The sequence below is a fragment of the Eschrichtius robustus genome, chromosome 3 (genome assembly GCF_028021215.1).
Source record: "Eschrichtius robustus isolate mEscRob2 chromosome 3, mEscRob2.pri, whole genome shotgun sequence".
In the NCBI taxonomy this organism is placed as follows: domain Eukaryota; kingdom Metazoa; phylum Chordata; class Mammalia; order Artiodactyla; family Eschrichtiidae; genus Eschrichtius; species Eschrichtius robustus.
Window position 1 is genome coordinate 23,161,949 of NC_090826.1, and position 19,055 is coordinate 23,181,003.

The window sequence follows — 19,055 nt, forward strand, 5'->3', positions numbered from 1 at the left end:
GGACGTTGAGATAGATTGAAACCTTTTGTTTTAACAGCTTCAGTGAGTAACTTTGTATATGTACATCTACGTAGGATCTATTCCTAGAAGTAGAATAGTTGGGTCAAAGGGTGTGGGCAAGCATAGTTCTGATACATATTGCTCAATTTTCCACAAGCACCTGTTTCTCCATCTCCTCATCAACACGTTATGAAACTTTATGATCGTTGTCAATCTGATAGCTGAAAAATGGTATCTTGGGATAATTTAATTTGCAGTTATGTTGAGTGGAGTCAGCCTCGTATGTTTAAGGCACATATTTTCCTTTCTCTGTTTATATTTTTTGCCCATTTTTCTTATTCATAGGAGCTATCTATGTATTAGGAAAATCAGTTCTTTGTCAAATGAGTTGCAAATATTTTTTCCCAGTTTGTTGACTTTTGACTTTGCCTAGAGTGCTTTTCTGCCATGCAAAAACATTGTATGTTTATGGGATCGAATTTATCCTTTATTTTTCTTTGATTCTGGATTATGTGTTGTAGTTTGAAAGGCCTTCCTCACTCTGAGGTTTAAAATTTTTTTTTTTTTTTTTTTAAAAACCTCCCCTGGGGACTTCCCGGTGGTCCAGTGGCTAAGACTCTGCGCTCCCAATGCAGGGGGCCCAGGTTCGATCCCTGGTCAGGGAACTAGATCCCACATGCATGCCGCAACTAAGAGTTTGCATGCCACAACTAAAGATTCCGCGTGCCGCAGCTAAGATGTGGCACAGATAGATAAATCCACGATGCAAGGAAGATCCCGCATGCTGCAACTAAAAAAAGATCCCCTGTGTTGCAACTAAGACTGGGCGCAGCCAAACAAACAAAACCACCCATGGTTTATTCTGTTACTTTTAGAACTGATTTTTATGCTGCAGTCCTGATCCGTTTGGTATTTTGTAAAGTGTGAGGATCATAGTACCTGTATTCTGAAGAACCAGTGCTAAACTTGGTTGTTAAATAATCTGCTCAACCTATTGCACAGATGGGAAAGAACCCTGCCCACCGAAATACCTGTCTCCAAAACCTCTCCTCTTCTGGAGCTTGCTAACTCAGGGAGTGGCACCTCCTTCCAGGAAGGTGCCAAAGTTCCACCTTCACGCACCTCGTTCACACTGTCTTGTTGATTCTTCCTTCTAAATATTCACGAATCCATTCACTTCACTCCCACTTAGCTAAGCCAGTTCAGGCCTCGTCATATTGTTCACACATCAGGGCTTTAACATGCTACTCCCCCTGCCTGCAACATGGCTGACTTCTTATTCAGGACTCAGACCTTCCTTGCCCACCTTCTCTCAAGTACCCCCCATCACTATGATATCACTTTATTTTTTCTTTCACAGCACTTGCTACACTCTGTAATTACCTCATTTATTCACTTGTTCACTGTCTTTCTCCTCCACTAGAACGTAAGCTTCCTGGTATCATGGGCCACGATTTTTGGCTCCTGCTGTATCCCTGGCACTTCTGACAGTGCATTTCACATATCGGGTGTTCAAACTATTTACCGAATGAATAAGTGAATGAGTTCTCACCTGGATTACTTCAGTGGCCTCCTGCTTCTCCTTTTTTTCATGCTTCCCCGTGAGACATAGACTCAGGGAAATTGAGTGACATGTCAATTATTACTGAACAAAATCAAGGAGTCCTGAGAAAAGAGGGAGCTCAAGGCCAACTGTGGGGCCAGAGGAACTGGGGTTGACTGGCATGCTGACCAGACAGGGTCAGGGGACCTGGCTTCTGGTGCCAGCTTGCTTCCTGGTATGTGACCTTGAGCAGCTCACTTCCTCTCTCAGCATCTTCCTCTTCTGAAAAGTGGTGATATTAAAACCTCAATGACACAGGGAAGTTGTAAAAATCAAATGCAGGTACGTGTGGAAGTGCCCGTACACTGTAAAGGGTCAGGGACATAGGGCAAGCTTTCTTCCCTCTCAGAGGGTGCTAACTCACCTGCAGGTGGGCCCTCTGTCTTCCCACGATCTTCCTGCCTTCAGATGCAGGCAGATGCTGTGCCAGGACTGAGTCTCTCTTCTTCCACCATTTCCTCCAGCTGCCCAAGCTGGGCCCAGTGTCCTACCCACGGCATGGTACCTGCCAATAAGCATGGGGCCGGCGGGAGCTGCTGACAGCTTCCAGGTACCAGGGCAGAGATGCCTGGCACACACAGGTTAATGCAAGACCCTTTCTTCTGGGCATCGGTTTTTTTCCCTGAGGAAAGCAGGGTTAATTGGTGTCCCAAGACACCAGACAGTCATCAATATTACGACAGTGGCTGTAGGCAGTTGAAGGGTGGATGATTCCAGAAGACAACAGGGAGAGCCAGTCATGAAGCCTCAGGGCTTCAGGTGCACCCAAGCTTTGGTTTAGGAGGTCATGCCTGTTTGTCCTCCTTTGGTCTCCTGGAGCCAGAGTTCCTCCTTCAGCCGTTTAAAAAGTATATTGTTTACTTAGTGGGCCAGAAGAGCTGTCCCAACTCCACAGAGATTATTCAGCCTGAAAATTAAAAACAATCTCCTGTACTTGTTAAGTAGGGAAGCAATGACCCATCTTAAGTCAGGTTCCCTTTTGACATTGTTTTGCCTCAGGCTCCTTTCCTCTGCTGGCCTCATTAAATGTTGGTAATCCCTACGTTGGTCTTCAAAATTTAGGGAGACTTTACTTATCTGGGAATTTCTGATTATCTCTTTCTTTAGCGCCTCCCTTCTCCAAACTGTCCCCCCAGATTGCTGCCAGAGGGATTTTTCTGAAGCACAGTTCTGATCTTCTGGCTCAGAAATCTTTTGTTCCCTACTGCCAGTAGGGTGAAGTCCAAATTCCTTAGCTGGGAATCACACACTGCCACAATTCAGATTGTGATTTTGTGAAATTTTCAGCTTCAGATGGATTGACAGGATTTCAATATAAATTAAATCATAGAATATGTATCATTTATGACTAGGTTCAGAGAAAGCCGAAACACTAGGGGCTTAAATAACACAGAAGCTTATTTCTCAAGTCCTCAGGTGGGCAGTCAGCGTTTCTGGGTCTCAGGGACCCAGGCTCCTTTGATCTTGTTGCTGTCCCATTCTCAACATGGTCAAAGATGGCTGTGCAAATTCCATGTTTGTATCCCAGCCAGGAGGATGGTGAAAGGCGAAGGAAAGGGTACAGGATGGATGCCAGCTATATTTTAAAGAGGTTCCTAAGAAATGGACACCTAGCACCTCTGCTTACATCACATGGGCCAGATCTTGTCAGCTGCAAGGGAGGCAGGGAAACAGTGTTTATTCCAGCCCACCATGCGCCCGCCTAAGAGTCATCAGTTTTAATTCTTGGCAGTAGAATGGTATTTGGGGAAAACGAGAAGATTCTGACATAAATGTTCTGCCTCTATAACTTAGTCTGGTCCCTTAGTCTGTAATGCTTGTCTCCCTCCCCTGCCTGAGAAAATATTATCATCCTTTAAAGCCCAACGTCAGCTCCAAGGACTTCCCTGGCGGTCCAGTGGTTAAGACTCCGCGCCCCCAATGCAGGGGCCATGACTTCGATCCCTGGTCGGGGAACTAAGATCCCTCATGCCACACGGAGCAGCCAAAAAAAAAAAAAAAAAAAAATCAGCTCCAGACCCCCAGAGGTACTATTCCCGGGACACTCTGCACACCCCCGAGGTCTCTAACCGTGACGTGGTGTTAAGAACCTTCCTCCCACCTGTCTGCCCACTCTGGGTCTCTACCAGGGGCCCGATCCTTCTCCATGGCTGCAGGCTCATCACATCCCCTAAGCCCAACCCTGTGGAGTCCCCCTGAAGGAACTAATCCTAACTTTGACTCCTGTAGGCTTTGGGCAGCCTCCTGCTCCCTCTCAGACTTTTTGCACTTTCCCACATTGACCAACTGCACAAATCATCCATCCCACTAACCCTGAGGATACAGAACGGGAGGGACTTGGGTGAGTTGGGGCTGATTCTGAGCCCAGGTGTACCAGGTGGCAAATCTTACCCAGAGGGCACCTGTAGACCTTTCCCAGCCCCAGGCTGAAGCCGAGTCCTTTTCTCCAGAGGACACACAAGATGCTCCTGAAGGCAAGAGGATGATGCCGGGGCCCAGGTATGTGCTGGCATGCAACTAGCCTTCAGAGCCAGTTTTCCACATCTCTCCACTGCCTAAAATCCCTCAGTGCCTCCCCCACGTCTTGGGGGCAAGTCCTGAGCCTTCCTGCTCTGACTGCTGCCCACTGCTCCCATCTCAGTCTTCATACTCCCCCCACGTCCTGGGCAGCAGCTATACTTGCCTGTGGGCAGTTCCCCGACTGCTAGGCTCTCCAGGGCCGCCAGACTCTCACGAGTGCTGTTGCCTTTGCTTGGTACACCTTCTCCTGCTGGGCCTCAAGATTGGCTGTGACCATACTTCCTCTGGGAGGCCTTCCTTAAACCCTCAGGCAGAGCTGCTGTGTCCCCACGGCCCTCCGGACACCTCCGTATCAGCAGCCTCATGAGTATGCTGTGCACTAGTGCACTAGGCTTAGCTACTTGCGGGCCAGCCCCACGTCACTCACGGGCAGCCCTGGCCTCAGGCACATGCTAGGCTCTCAGTAAGTTCCCCCGCAGTGAGGCTCTAGAGCTCAGGGACAGAGGGCCAGGTGATGAGGGAGACACCCCAAAGACTCTAGTTCTTTGCTTTGAGTGAGCGGGTCATGAAGCAAACACCAAAAACTCACGTAGTGTCAAACTCTTCTCTTTGTCTGAATAAAGCTACTCATTTTTCAGGGCCCATTTTCCAGCTTCACCTCAGGGAGGCCTAGGACAGGACCTTGGTTAGGCGCTCACAGCACCTCACGCGTGTCTTCTTTTGCACACTCGTCACTAGGGTAACTGTCGTGGGACCAGGGGTTGGATGCGGGGTTTCTCAACGGCGGCACTGTGGACATCTGGGCTGGAGGAGCCCTTGCTGAGGGAGGCCGTGCCATGCACTGCAGGATGCTGTAGCAGCACCACTGACCTCTGCTCACTGGGCACTAGCAGCACCCCCTCAATTGTGATAACCACAGCGTCCCCTGGGGGTCGAATGAGCTCAGGTTGAGAACCACTGGTGTAACGTCTACCTCCCCAGTTAGAATGGAAGTTCCGTGAGGCTGGTCCCGGCACCTGAGACCCCATTTCCTTGCTTTCTCGGCCTGGCATTCACTCCTCTGTGGAGCTGATCCTCCCCCTGTCCCAGATTGAGCCGAAGGCCACCTGAGATTGAGTCAAACCTTCCTTTTTAGAAGATTCTCCTCTGTGGGCTTGGAGGGCTTGAGGGCAGAGACCTGTTTTACTGGCTTTTGTACCTGCCAGCCCCGCCAAGGCTTTGCTTTCAGAGCGGTCAGGAAGTGATGGCTGGAGGACAGGTGAGGGTGGGCAAGGGGGGGGCTTCTAGTGCTGGGAGCTGGCAAGGGATGGTCCTTCTTATTAGGGGTGACTCCTATTGGTTTTTGTTTGTTTGGTTTTTTAGGGAGTTTGGACTTTATTAGATACCCAGAGGCTGGCCCCAGGGAAAGCCTTGGCTGGCCTCGCAGTTCTCCGACTCAGAAGTGACAGTGCGGAGAGGAGCGGCCTGCGGAAGGCGGAGGCCCCAACTGGGGGGCCGAAACCAGTCCTGCTGGTCCGCCTCCCCTCCCACGTGGTTCCGGCTCCTCTGGGATTATCACATCACATGGTGAGGATCTGCTTGGAAGACACGAAAGGCTGCATGGACGCTTCTAGGGCACGCTGGTACTCCTGCAGTGGGGCCTCGGAGCAGGCAGGGGCCGTGAGCTGGCCTCGGTGGATGAGATCGCACAGCGTGAGGATCAGCTCCTTGAACTGGTCTGTGGGAGGTTGGAGGGTGTCAGACGGGGGAGCAACCGCAGGGCTCGGTGAGGGGACACGCGGGCTTCCCCTGCTGGCAGGAGCTGGTGCTGGGCTCCAGGGAAGCCTCGAGAGCCCTGGGCTCGGCCAGGGACACGGCGGCCGCTGCGGAGGCGGCCTGGTGCCCGCCTGTGTTCAGGACAGTGAGGGCCAGGGTGGGGACAGAAGCACGGGGAGCAGCCCCAGGAGCTGACGGGCAGGCGGAGTGGTGGCTGCGATGGCTCGGCCCACAGAACCTGACTGGGTGTAACGGGGGGTCCTGAATGGTGGGAGGGCGGAATCACTCAGAGGGGCAGAAGCCGGAAGAGGCACGGGGAGGGGGTGGGTGGTGCCTGGCACGCCAACAGATGTGCAACAGCGGAGCTCTGCTCAGGGAAAAGAGCCTTCCCTGAGAGCCCAGGCTCCCTCAGAACCGCACCAGCAGAAGCCACCAACGTCCCCTCCCGGGCTTGCCTCCCACTAAGGACCCAATATGGTAGAGGAAGATGAGTAGTGAAGGCCTTGGCTGAGAAGTACTTTTTCACAGACATCAATTCATTCAACATTCAAATCGAATCGTATCCCCTGCTTAAAACATTTCAGTGCTTCCCATTTCCCTTTAAGACCAAGGAGTCTGAGCTCCTTAAAGAGGATTATAAGGCCTTTCGTAATCTGGCCACAACGATGGGCTTTTACACATGCTATCTTCTTTGCTTAGAACACCCCCTTCAGACGACCACTTCCCTCCCCGCCCTCCCCGCCGCTGGGATAACTCCACGCCCTTCCTCAGCTCAGCCTGGGGGTGGTGGTGGTCACCATCTGGGGAGCCAGTCCTCCAGGAGAAGAAGAGCAGTGCGCTGGCTCAGGTTTTGGAGGCAGAGAGGCTGTTCACGCCCTGGCTACACACCCCTCAGGTGGGGACGACTCGGGGCCAGCTACCTAGCTACTCTGAGCCTCTGTTTCCTCCTGTGTCAGACAGAGCTGACAATAGTTTAAACAATTATGACATTTAAACCGAGGCAGAGGTTAAGTAACTTGCCAATGTCCCACAGCTCACTCGGCAGAGCCCATAGCCAGTAACGGTGGAAGCAGGATTTGGGCCTGGGCAGGCCGGTTCCAGAAGTCTGTTCCCTTTACTTGGCTGTCTTCCACGGCAGGCTTCCCCACTGTCAGCTCCTCAGGAGGGTGGCAGGGGGTGCCTTGTACAATATGGTGCCCCAAGGACTAGCCCACTTTGGTCCAATAACTATTTGCTGACTGCAGCTGTATTTAGAGACTGTTTTCCTTTATCCTGTTGTGGGCCTGGGCGTCCAATCACCTCTCCAGGACTCAGAGTGGCTGGTCACTTCTGCAGTGGGCACTGCCCTCTCATGTGACCCTTGGTAATGGGGCCATCATCCACTTACCTGGACTGTGGTCCTTCTTCCACTGGGATAACCAAAAGCCCCGAAGTTTGAGATCCTTAAAAATGAGCAGGCTCTGTGGACACAGGAAGGACATACTGGGGCTCTGAGGGCAAAAACTCCAGGCACTGCTTAAGGTATGGATTCCCCCAGGGCCGGGGGACACTGCCTGAGTTTAGACAACGGTGGTGTCCAGGCCCCTGTCTCCCGGCGCTCCCCCGCCCCGCCCCACCAGCTTACCACAGAGGCGATGACAGGCTGCTTGGCCATCCCCCCATAGGTCACCATGGTTCCTCCAGGCCTGAAGGGTCCAGAGAGAAGAGAGTGGTCGCAGGTAGAGACAGAGCCCTTCTTGAACCAGTTACAATGCATCTATTCCAACCCTGGTTCCTAAACCTCGTTCTCAGAATCCCTGGGAAGGGTTCAAAAATACAGATTCCTAGGCCCGACCCAGACCTAATGAATTGGGAAGCAAAGCTCTATATTAAAAAACGACAGAAAACAAACAAGCAAGCAAACACCCCCTGCAGACGACCTCTATGTCTAGCCAGGGTTGGGAGCCCAGAGTTAAGCTCCCAGTCAGGCTTTGCGGAAGAGCCGCAGAGAAAAATACTCCGCTGAGCAAAGCTCACAACCCGAGTCATGAGTGGAGCCGGAAGTAGATCGGGCCGGGCTCTACTCCACTGTCGGTGTATGACGCTGGGCAACATGTCCACAGCGGGCCACACTGCCTCTCCCGTACACGCTCCAGTGAGACGACGCAGCTAAGGAACGGTGTGGACGGTGCAGAGGACAATGGCGATTGTCAGGACCTGCTGTCTGACACCCGCCCCAGCGGTCAAACAGGAGAGGGGCTCAGATAATTTTTAAAACGTAAGCTAGGACTTCACATGCCTGACGTAACCTGTGCTCCCCTCCCCACTCCCCTGGCTCTTTTAGGAGTTTGTTGATCAAGGATGACCCGAGATACATTTTGGGACAACACAAGGGAGGCTCTGTGAACTCCAGGATGGAAGAAGCTGCTGAGAGAGGCAGGTAACTCTGTGCCTGAGGCCGGGGGCCAGTCTGGTCTTTAGTTCCCTTCAACTGCCACCTGCTCTGGAAAGTAGCTCCTGCGTGGTGGGGGGGCGAGCTCTCCCTCCGTGGACCTGCACTTCACTTGATCTAATCAGAATGGCTACCGTATAGTGGGTGTTTACTATGTGCCAGGCACAGGTCAGAGCACTTCACATGTGCTGGCCAGTGAATCCTCACAGTAACCCCAAGGGAGGACTTTTATGACTCCTATTTCACAGATGAGAAAACTGGGGCCCACCTCTCATTTGTATAGTGCTGTGTACAGACCTCAGAGGCCCTTGGACTCACCTTCTGAGGCAGAAAGGGTTTATATCCCCCCATTTTACTGATGAAGAGACTGAGACCTGGATCGTTTTTCACATATTGCTTAACTTTTCATAGGTCCACAGCTAGTAAGCACGAGCCACATGGGGATGGTAGTTGGCCTCGGAGGCTGCCCAGAGTAGGGCTGAAGAGGTATGCTCGGAGCCACAGCAACTCGGGCAAGCTGACAACCCTCTCTGGGCCTCGTGTGGACGGGGATGGGAGCAGTACCCCTCACCTAGGCGATTGTGGAAGGGGTACATCATGCACTCTGCACAGTCTGGTGCATGGTAAACACTCTGTGATTGTGACTACAGCTCTCTGATCACATGACCCAAATTCCCATCCAGCCTGAGTTCTAGAGGGTTCCCTCAGTGTCTCAGCCATCTAGGTACCCTGTGGCTAGTGAGTGCTAGCAAATATGAGTTAACAAACGTTGGTGCTCTAGTTGGGAAGTGTCCTTTCAGGCGCCCTTCAATTTGAGAAGTTTATATTTAACGAAAAAAGAAGGAAAGGACATGCACTGTCAACATGTCATCCCCCTCTGTGGTGGGATGATAGGTAAGCTTTGTGCTTAATTTGTCCTTTGTACTTTTACATGCTTTCAAGATGTTTTGTAACAGCATGATGTTACCTTTAAAATTAGAATCTATTTTTAAAAGCTAATAAAACATTTAAAAGCTAATAAGCTAGGACTAAGTGACTTTTTCAGATGCCCCTAGGTTATGAATCCTTACCCGTTCCCCTATCACAGAGCGCCCAGCAGTCTACTTCTGGGGTCCCTATGAGAACAGAGCCGGATGGTCATCTGTAAAGGAGGAGGCTGAGAAAGGGCGGGCCCAGGTAACTAGGACATGACGTGGGTCCCATCTTCCTACTCCGGATCGTGCTGACCTGGCCTTGGCCTGCACTGGCCACTGGGACTTGGTCACTCGGTGGTCCTCCTGGCTAAATCCCGGGAGGGCGCCTTTGTGCACTGGACTCGCGGGGCCGAGGGACTTACGCCAAGTGCCGCAGCAGCTCCGTGGAGCTTTTCCCGCCGACACAGTTGAGAGCAAGCTGAGGCTGGGGCACGTCCTGGAAAAGAAGGGACCTGCAGTGAGTGAGCTTCCCCTCTGTGGTGGGGTTTGAAACTTGCTATAAACAGCACTTCCCTGGCCCAAGGGCTGTGTCAGGAAGGAGCGAAGAAAGTGGGACAGTCATGCCTTCCAACGCTGTCTGGGAAGGGCCTTTTCTTTACCAGCTTAATCCTGTTATCTGTTTTAGGATTTTGTTCAAAACTCACCTCCTCTGGGAAAGAACAGACAAAGGGCACCTATGTTCTGTTTTGACAGACTTCATTTCCCCCTCTTCTCAGCACTTACAACTCAGTTTATATTAGATGTGCTGACCTACTGCTTCAGAAATGTTCTCAAGAGGCACGTGTTCTCAAGCAAGTGTGTGTCCGGTCCCTCCAGGGTTCAGTGACAAGAGGCTGAGATGTGGTTCTGTCACTTACTAGGTGTGCTGGGCAGGGTTAAGGGGCTTTGAGTTCAGAGAGGCCTGGGACCAGCCCGACTCCACCACTTATGACTGTGTGGTCTCAGTGAAGTCCTTTCTTTTTTTCCAAGTCTTCGTTTTCTCACCTATAAAATAGATAGCACCTACTTTGTAGAGCTTTTGTAGGGATTATCAGATAAAATATACGGCAGATGCTTTGGAAATGTGACTTCTTTTCTTTCTCTTCCCTCCTGTGCCTCAGTTTCCTTAGCTCTCTCCCAGCTCTGAGATTCACTTCGGCTGTGTGGGCTGATGTAGTCCACCACTAACGTTCAAAACTACCAATCATACAGGGTTTCCTAAACCTTGTCTGTCTCTCCTGCCCCCTCACAGCCCCAGGCACTTAATGCATGCTTTCCCCTGGCTGAGGGAATGGGCTTTATCCTTCCACGAAAAGAGACAAAGGGAGGATTTTGGAGACGAATGGGGCCAGTGCCAGCTTTTCCAATTCAAGTGAATTTCTTTCTTCAGGGAGTTGGGCCTGGAATGGAGGTGCAATGTCCCTCATCACTGGTACCTTAAAGAAGTTTTTCATCTCATGTTTTCTTAGTTCCTCTTCTGTGACAACATGATGGGCCCCCAGATTCTTCAGTCTGTCGGTCAGCTTCTGGATGTCAGGTCTGGAAACCAAACACAATTCAAGGTCCTCGGTCATATCTGCTCACTTTCTCCACGGAAGGCTCCCAGGACCCCTCTGCCACAGCTGTGAGAACCCGAGCTTCTCTTTGTGGGAAGCTAAGCTGGGCCTGGCCACCAGTCTCATCACATGCCGGCATCTCTTGGCCTCAGTTTCCTCACTGGAGTGAGAGAGCACTGGGAGGTTTCTACTGCTCCTGTCAGCCCAAGGACGCTAGAAACTATCTGGGCTCAGGGAGGAGTCATTTCACTTCCTGATTTCTTCTACTGAAACGCCAAACTCTGCTTCCTTTCCCCCTCTTTTCAAGGGGCTCTTCAGAGTGTTGTGCAAACACACTCCGGTCCAGGAGTGGCTCTGAGCCTCTTTACCAAGGCAAACAGAACAATTTTTTTGTTAGCACAACTGAGGGGATGGGGAACTGAAGCGAGTATCAGTTCTCCTGCCAAGGCTGGGCTTCCCTGAAGAGACACAACCACGTGCGTGGATGGTGAGGCTTTAGGAAGTTGGATGATATGATGGAGAGAGAACAAATTGGGAAACTAAGTTTGTCATTGGTTTGCTGTCTTCCTGAGCAAGTGGCTTCCTCTCTCTGATGACAAACCTGCCCCATCTCCTTTACATCTGTATTTAGTGCACTTCAAAGTATCACACAAATGCAAGGGAAACAAGGGCTCTGGGTTAGTCAGTTCACAGAAAGAATAACACAGCTTAAAACATTCCCAAATGTGAACTGTGGTTTTAAAAACATGAGGTTTATCACAGGTCAAGAGTCTCAGAAACTCTTAGCTGTTCACTAAGGGCCTTCTCCTTCCTGCCCTCCCTTTACATTTCAGATTCATTCATCCTATAGCCAAAAGCCACTGGACTTCAGTGCTGGTGGCTGACTCAGCTATAAGCCAGCTCCTGCCCACAGGAAAGGAAGACCGCTTACGCAAGGGCGCCACCTGGTGGAAACATGGGCACCCGCGGGTGGCAGGCGGAAAGGCCCAAGTGGTGTGCTGGGATCAGGCCTTCCCACGCACCTGTCTCGGACCACGTTGATGGTCCTCAGTCCCAGGGCTGCGGCGATCTGGATGACTGCTTGCCCCACTCCACTGTTGGATGCATTCTGGATGACAGAATCCCCTGTGGAGCCAGGAAGAGACTCAAGTTGAGACCTGTAATAAGTCAAGGGCTTCCAGCCTAGGATCCTATTATAGGGCCAGAGGTGGAGTCCTCAGACTCTGAAGGGACCCAGGACCTGGCTGCTGAGCCTTCTCAGTCCTTGGACTGTTGTTCACTCTTCTCCCGTGCCCCACAAACCTCTACAACACCCATGAAGCCTGCCAGGATTCAGCAACTCAAGAGTTCACACTGGATGCAACTTAGACCCTGCTGTGTAAATGATTTTGCATCCTTCATCATCCTCCCAATTTTTATGTCCTCAAGTCTCTGCTTAGGTTATTTCTTTGGCTGGCAATGTTTTCCTCTTTCCGTTTCCCTTCGTTTTCAAATCCTATATATCCTTTGAAGGACAGCTCGAGTGTGGCTTCCTACATGAAGCCTTCCCAGATTCTTCCCCCGTGCACTCCCACAGCACTCTGTGGCCGTCTCTGTTAATGGTCACGGTCAGCCCTGACTTATACTTGGTTGTTATCTCAGTCCATTTCTATCAACAGGCTGCAGCTTCTTGAGGGGAAGATGCACTGCCTCAAAATGGGATTAGAGCTGCACTGGAGAAACTGGCAGCCCCTGAGACAGGGACCTCCAGATAGTCTGTGGTCAAAGCCGGGCCTAACTTTGGACTTAGCCAACGGGGGAGGCCGCGGGCCATGCTGGGAAAAGCATGGGCTCTGGAACGAGACATACTGGGGTGTGAGTCCCAGCTTCTCCACTGACTGTCACGGAAAGTGAACGGGGCGGGATGAGTCCTGACCTCTTTGAACCTCAGTTTCTCCCCCATAAAACAGGAGCCCTAGAAGCACCCACCGGGGTGCTCCTCATTAGAGCCCAGTGCTGTTGTGTCCGGGAAGGGGCTCTGTTCCCCTGAAATGCTATCTGGGTTTTGAGAGGCAGCAGGGATCTCGTGCTAGAGACAGAGGACTTTCTGGAAGAAGGCCCATCCTCCTTAGCTAGGGTCAGCCTACAGATCATCACCCATCAGTGGGTTATGAAACCAACCTAGTGGGTGGCAAGCTTTTTTTTTTTTTTTTTAAGTTAAAATCAAGGAAAATAGAATAAAAAAATAGTGGAGTGCATCATACATAGTGAGGGTAAATATTATTCCATAAAACTTTGGTTTTCATTACATATACATTCATATACGTCTATGTACTGGATGACAATTTAAAGTGTAATTCTTACTATGGGTCAAGATCACACGTTTCACACCAGCCCTGGGGCAGGAAAGTGGAGAGATACACCATGGGCATTTGAGGTGGGTGGTGTCAGAATAGCCTGATGTGACGACCACAGCTGCAGCCCAAATCAGAGGGGGTCTGAGGGGAGAGGATGCAGGCGACCAAAACATCTGCTGCACTGGGACTTGAGCAAAGGTCCCTGATCACACCTGCTGGCTTTCTGCACTTAAAGAGACCTAGGGCTGCTCTGCCACAGCTGGGAGAACCGGCATTTGTCTCTGCAGGAAGCTGGGACTGGTTTTCAGCCAGGCTTACGCAGAGCTGCCACCGAAGGTGATCACACTCTGGCATCTCTTCACCTCAGTTTCCTCGTCGGCATGACAGAGCTGGACTGCGTGATCTCTAGGGCCCCTGCCAGCTCCTGCATATGCGTGGTGTGTGGGGTAACCCTCCAACCACGGGGGACGGGAGTTGGTGGGTAACTGGCCCAGCCTCCTGTCACTTGCAGGTTAATTCTGAGGAGGGTTCTGTGAGGGTCTGTGGAGGGTCCCCAGCAGGACTGGGCCCTGGTTGCCCACGGCAGGATCAGCTTTCGCTGGCTCTTCCTCCTTCCCTGTCCCTGTCCCCAGTCCCTCACTCCTGCTTCCTGGGGTCACCTCCCCAGCGAACTGTCAGCCCCCAGTTCTTTTCTTAGGCTCTGCTTTCAGGGGAACCTGGAATAAAACACCTGGCTTTGTCGTTTCCTTGCTGAGTGATCTCATGCCAATAATTTACCTTTCTGGACCTCAGTTTCCTCATTTATAAAAAGGGAGAATGATAACAGCAGTACACCTTTACTGTGCTGTATGCCAGGCCCTGTGCTAAGTGTCACACGGCATGTTTCAGTGAGCCCTCAGAACCCCTTACTCTCCATTTCACGGATGAAAAGTCTGATGATTTGAGAGGTCAGTTCCCAGTTAGTGAGGCGAAGCTGGGGTTCAGACCCGTGCTGTGGACCTCGTTGCACCGCTCTGACGTCCAGTGCATTTGACGGGGCAATGCATGGAAAGGCACGTATGTGGGCTGGAAAGTGCTCTGGCAGTGCTGAGTGGGAAGACTAACACTAAGTTCAGCATTTTATTGAAAACACAGGGACTGTGTCTATGTTGTCTGGCTTTGTAGCCCCAGAGCTCAGCACAGCTCCATACGATTTTGCTGAATGACAGAATTCCATCCCAAGCTCTAGGGAATGTGACCCTTCAGCGGTTTTCTAGGGTGTGCTCCTCATGAGGTTTCAGCATGTTTTCCAGGATCCAAGCTAACATCTTTCCATGTAAAGCAACACCACCACCCAGGTTGGGGCCGCCTTCCTCGCAGGTAAGTTCCCAGGCCTCAGGGTCGGGACATGGGTCACACCCCAGTCAGGAGTGCCCGGCCTGCCCACCCACTGCGGTTCCTACCTGGCCGCAGCCGCTCAAAGTCCATCAGCATCCGGTAGGCCGTACAGGGATTGACGCCCAGGGTGGCAGCGCTCTGAAGAGGGATGTCACTCGGAACCGAGATGAGCGCTTCCTCGCTGAACACAGCCTCGGTCCGCCAGGTTCCTAAGAAGGGGGAGGCCAGGGGAGTAAGGAAGGACCCCCTCCATGCCCAACCCTACTCCCCCTCCTCAGTGGATGGGCATCGAGGACAGCGGACTTCAGTAATACTTGGAGAAAAAGGAAAATCCCAAAGCCTTTTCGAATGTCTGAGTCCTCATGATAATTACGTTAGGGAGACTGTGTTATTCCCACATCAGTGACCAGTAGATTTAGCTAGCGTCACACAGCAGGTGGCTGAGGATCTCAAACTACTGGGCTCTGAGGGTGAGACAGCAACATCATTACCAGCGCAAGAGAAGCTGAGAAAGCCCCATTTTCCCACTCGGCCCTCATTCTCACCTAAGGCAGGGTGACTCGGGTGGTATTATGGAAAAAAGCATGAAAGCCAAAGTCAAAGGCCGAGGTGTGGGACCTGGCTTGGCTGGTCTGCTAGTCTGAGCACAGCACTAAGTCACTGAGATTTGGTTATTCTAATATGTAGATGACACTGGCAAGAAGAGCCTTGACTGGCCTCCCCCAAGAACTGTTACACAGATCAAACGAGATATGGGAAGTGAAACAATCCTGTAAACTGGAAAAAAATGCTCATTAACCCCCAGCCCACATTCCAGTTCTAGACAAAAGAATAATAAAATGTCCAATTTAAAGTCCTCACTCAACAGGGCAGGAACTGAGGCTGACTTGCCCCGTCGCCCAGCTCCCCGGGCTGCCCACTTCCGTCTGCAGATACTCATCTGGCACCGGCTGTGAGCCAGGCCCCTCCAACAATGACACAGTCCTTACGTTCACAGCGCACTCACTCCAGTGGAGCAGAGCAGGTGAGACACGAACAAGCAAGTACAAGAATTCTAAGTTATACAGAGAGAGAGAGAGAGAGACAGAGGGAGGGAGAGAGAGGAGAAAATTACTTTAGATGGGAGGAGTCAGGGACAGCTTCTCTGAGGAGGCGACAGGCTAAGAGTTGAAGGATAGAGATGCAGCCTCTCAGAATCCACAAAGAACATTCCAGTGGAGGAAGAAGCATGTGCAGAGACTCTGAGGCAGGACGGATAGAGGAATGGAGCAGGAAGAATGCACACTGGAGGGGAGAGAATGGTGGGAAGCGTGGCTGGGGACATGGCTGACGTGGCACAGGCTGGAGGGACGTCATACAGGCTTTCATGATCTTGACTCACAGTAACTGTGTGTTACAGTCTAACTCAGTACATGTACATGCATAAATACGTGTACACATACACAGATTCATAACAGAAGCCGAAGTTTCACGGAACAATAGTTACCCTACTCTATGTGATGTACTGTTATTTTCTATTCTATTCTGACCAACTTTAACAAAAGAAAAATTCTGTTTGTAACCCACTGGATTGATTTTGCTAATGGGTCACAGCCTGCAGTCTGAAAAACATAAGGGCTCAGGGTCATGGCATAAAGAACGGATTTTATTTTAGTGAATAGGAAGCTTTAATTTTTTCTTTTTTATTTATTTATTTATTTTTTGGCCGCACTGCACGGCATGCGGGATCTTAATTCCCCAACCAGGGCTCGAACCTGTGCTCCCTGCAGCGGAAGCGCAGAGTCTTAACCACAGGACTGGCAGGGAAGTCCCAGGAAGCGTCCAGGAAGCTTCTAATTTTAGAGAAGTCTGAGGTGATTGGATTTATGCCTTAAGATCACTTTGTTGCTGCGTGGAAAAGACTGTGGCGGGGGTCGGGCAGAGTGGGAACAGGGAGGCCGATCGGGGGCTTCCGGAGGGGCCCAGATGCGAGGTGATGGTTGCCTAGACTTTGGCAGTGGGGATGAGGAAAAGTAGATGGATTCGAGTTATGTTTTGAAGATAGAATCAACAGGATTTGATGAGCATTGGGTGACAGGTCCTCACCTGTGCAGGCGGGATCCTGTGTAAAGCAGAGAGTCAGACAGATGCAGATTCAAGCCCTGGCTTGCCACGCACTTGCTAAGTCACCTCAGGGAAACGACTTGGAGCCTTGTTGGCTTGGTGTCTGGTGGCTGTGATGTCTCAGGGGCCCTCGGCCTACCCTTCTAAGGCTCTCGAGTGTGACTCATGACCCAGTGGCTGGGATTCCGACAGTGCCCTGGCTCTACGTGGTCCAGTGTGGGGAGCAGGGGCCAGCCTAGACCGCTAATTGTGTTGCAGGAGGGGAGAACCAAGGTGGGCTTTAGGGGCCAGGAAGTGGCGATAGGAGGCAGGAACACTCTTTTATTAAAGGCTGTGTCAATCCCAGAGTAGATTTCTGGCTGAGAAAATAAGAGGTTGAAAAACTGAAGGACTGCTTTGGAGTCCAGGAGGTGCCTTGTCTGTCTCTGGGCTTCGTGCAGCCTGGTTTTCAGATCTTCAGCGTCATCTTCATAACTATCACCCTCATTCATCTTAGTCAACGTTTACTGTACTCTACTCTGTGCCAGATGCTTAGTGAATGGCTTTCTGTGCGTGAAATCAAAGGTGTTTTCTACTTCCCCTTAGTGGCAGGACAATGGAAATCCAACCCTTGACACGGATTTCTGGGGCTTGGCAGTCCCTAATCGTCTTCTTAAGAGAACCTGGGTGGGATGGGATGGGGGCAGCACCCACGTCAGCCTCCAGGGCTTTGAAGTAGAAACCCTTAGACTTTGGAGTTGTAGAGACCTGCTTAAAAGCCCTGGCTCTGCCACGCACTAGTTGTGTTGACTTTGAATGATCACTTCACCCTTTTTGAGTTGCAGTTTTTCTGATCTATGAAATGTGGAGAATAACACTCCCGCTATAGTGTGAAGATTAAGTGGTGACATTGTACAGACTGTCATTGTGCCTGGTACACAGTAGGTGTGGAACATCCCTTGGTCTCCTTTTCTGATCTGAATTCCCAGGCCCGAGTTCTGAGGACTCCCATTCTGCACTCACATGCACCTGACCCTTAACCATCTCTGTCATCTAACACAGGGGTCCCTAACCTATGGCCCGTGGGCCAAACTTGGCTCACCACCTGTTTTTGTAAATAAAGCTTCATTAGAACATAGCCCACTCTTTATGTATTATTTATGGCTATTTACATTGGCAGGGTTGAGTAGAAGTGGAATGGCCTGCAAAGCCTAAAATATTTACTAATTCGCCCTTTAAGAAAAAAGTCTGCCGCAAATGTAGTGTTTGCAAAGATCATTGTATGTATTCCCTCAGTTGAGACAGATAAGGCAACAACTATTAGCTCCATTTTAGAGATGAGGAAACTGAGGCTCAAAGTAGTTGTGATTTAAACAAGGTCATGGGGTGGTGGGGTGGTGGTGGTGGAAGGAGAGCCTGTATCTCATTCCCAGGCCAGTGCTTGCTATGCCCCATGCTGCCTCAGGGGGCTTTGAGTGTTTTCAATGAGAAAGCCAGTTCGCACATTAGCTGGCTCTGTCTCCCTTGGGACTGGTTGCATGTGGGAAAAAGCTGGCTACAGGCGCAGCAGCAGCTGAGTAGCCCAGTGCATGAAAAATGCCCAAGATCTGGCCAGTTGAGGACTTATCTCTTTAATGACTGCTACTCTACTAAACGGCAGTCTTCACTAGAAGAAAGACCATGTCTGTTCGCTGCTGTATGTTAGAGCCTGGCACCCTCAGATGCTCACAAAATGTTTACTGAATAAACTGAGTTAATTAGCATCCTGACAATGATAAAAGCCTCATCCCCATCCTCTCCGACTGGCACCTGGTTTAAAAGAATCACCTTTCTTCCGGGGAGAAATCCCTGCTCTGGCTATCACCCCCCAACACACGTGCAATTACGTACACACCTGGCACGTGTCCTTTATTCTCTCCAATCTCACCAAGCTTCTAGGTCCACCCCGTCTCTCCAGCCCTACAGCACTACTCGCTCAGGCCCTCGTCATCTGAAGCGTGGATTGCTCAGCCACCTCCTCACTGGCTTCCTGCCTCCACCCTCTGCCCTTCCAGAGCATTCTCTGCACTGCACAAATCTGATCAAATCATTCCTCGTGTTCACTCTTCATCAGGCCCCCAGTGACGGTGGATGCGAGCCCTCCACTACCGGGCCCCAGCCGACCCCTCCAGCCTCATCTCACTTCCCCCTATCCACCCATGACCCAGCCATACTGAGCTACCTGCAGTGCCGATGGTGCCGTGCCTTCTCCCATCGCCACACCTTTGCCCATGCCGCATTCCCTGCCTGGGAAGCCCTCCCTCCCCTGGCTGTACTTCTACTGTCTTCCAGACCCAGTTCAAGCATCACTTCTCTGAGAAGCCTTTCCTAATGCTTCCCAAGATAGGGAACTCTTGCCTTTGTGTTCATCCTGTGATTACACCACTCATTACACTGCACTGT

General features: G+C 51.1%; 1 protein-coding gene across 3 annotated transcripts in view; it reads right to left on the bottom strand.

Moving 5' to 3' along the window:
- Nucleotides 1-2,893: 2,893 nt before the first annotated feature.
- The window catches only part of MECR (mitochondrial trans-2-enoyl-CoA reductase), a 31,497-nt gene continuing 15,335 nt past the window's right edge, over nucleotides 2,894-19,055 (bottom strand). For all 3 annotated transcript variants that reach the window (XM_068539326.1, XM_068539327.1, XM_068539328.1), the window contains exons 4-10: nucleotides 14,597-14,740; nucleotides 11,841-11,943; nucleotides 10,699-10,801; nucleotides 9,646-9,719; nucleotides 7,503-7,563; nucleotides 7,266-7,338; nucleotides 2,894-5,840 (exon numbers count right to left, since the gene is read on the bottom strand). In XM_068539326.1, coding sequence (XP_068395427.1) covers nucleotides 5,683-5,840; nucleotides 7,266-7,338; nucleotides 7,503-7,563; nucleotides 9,646-9,719; nucleotides 10,699-10,801; nucleotides 11,841-11,943; nucleotides 14,597-14,740 — 716 coding nt within the window. In that variant the 3' untranslated portion in view covers nucleotides 2,894-5,682. The remainder of the gene's footprint in view (nucleotides 5,841-7,265; nucleotides 7,339-7,502; nucleotides 7,564-9,645; nucleotides 9,720-10,698; nucleotides 10,802-11,840; nucleotides 11,944-14,596; nucleotides 14,741-19,055) is intronic.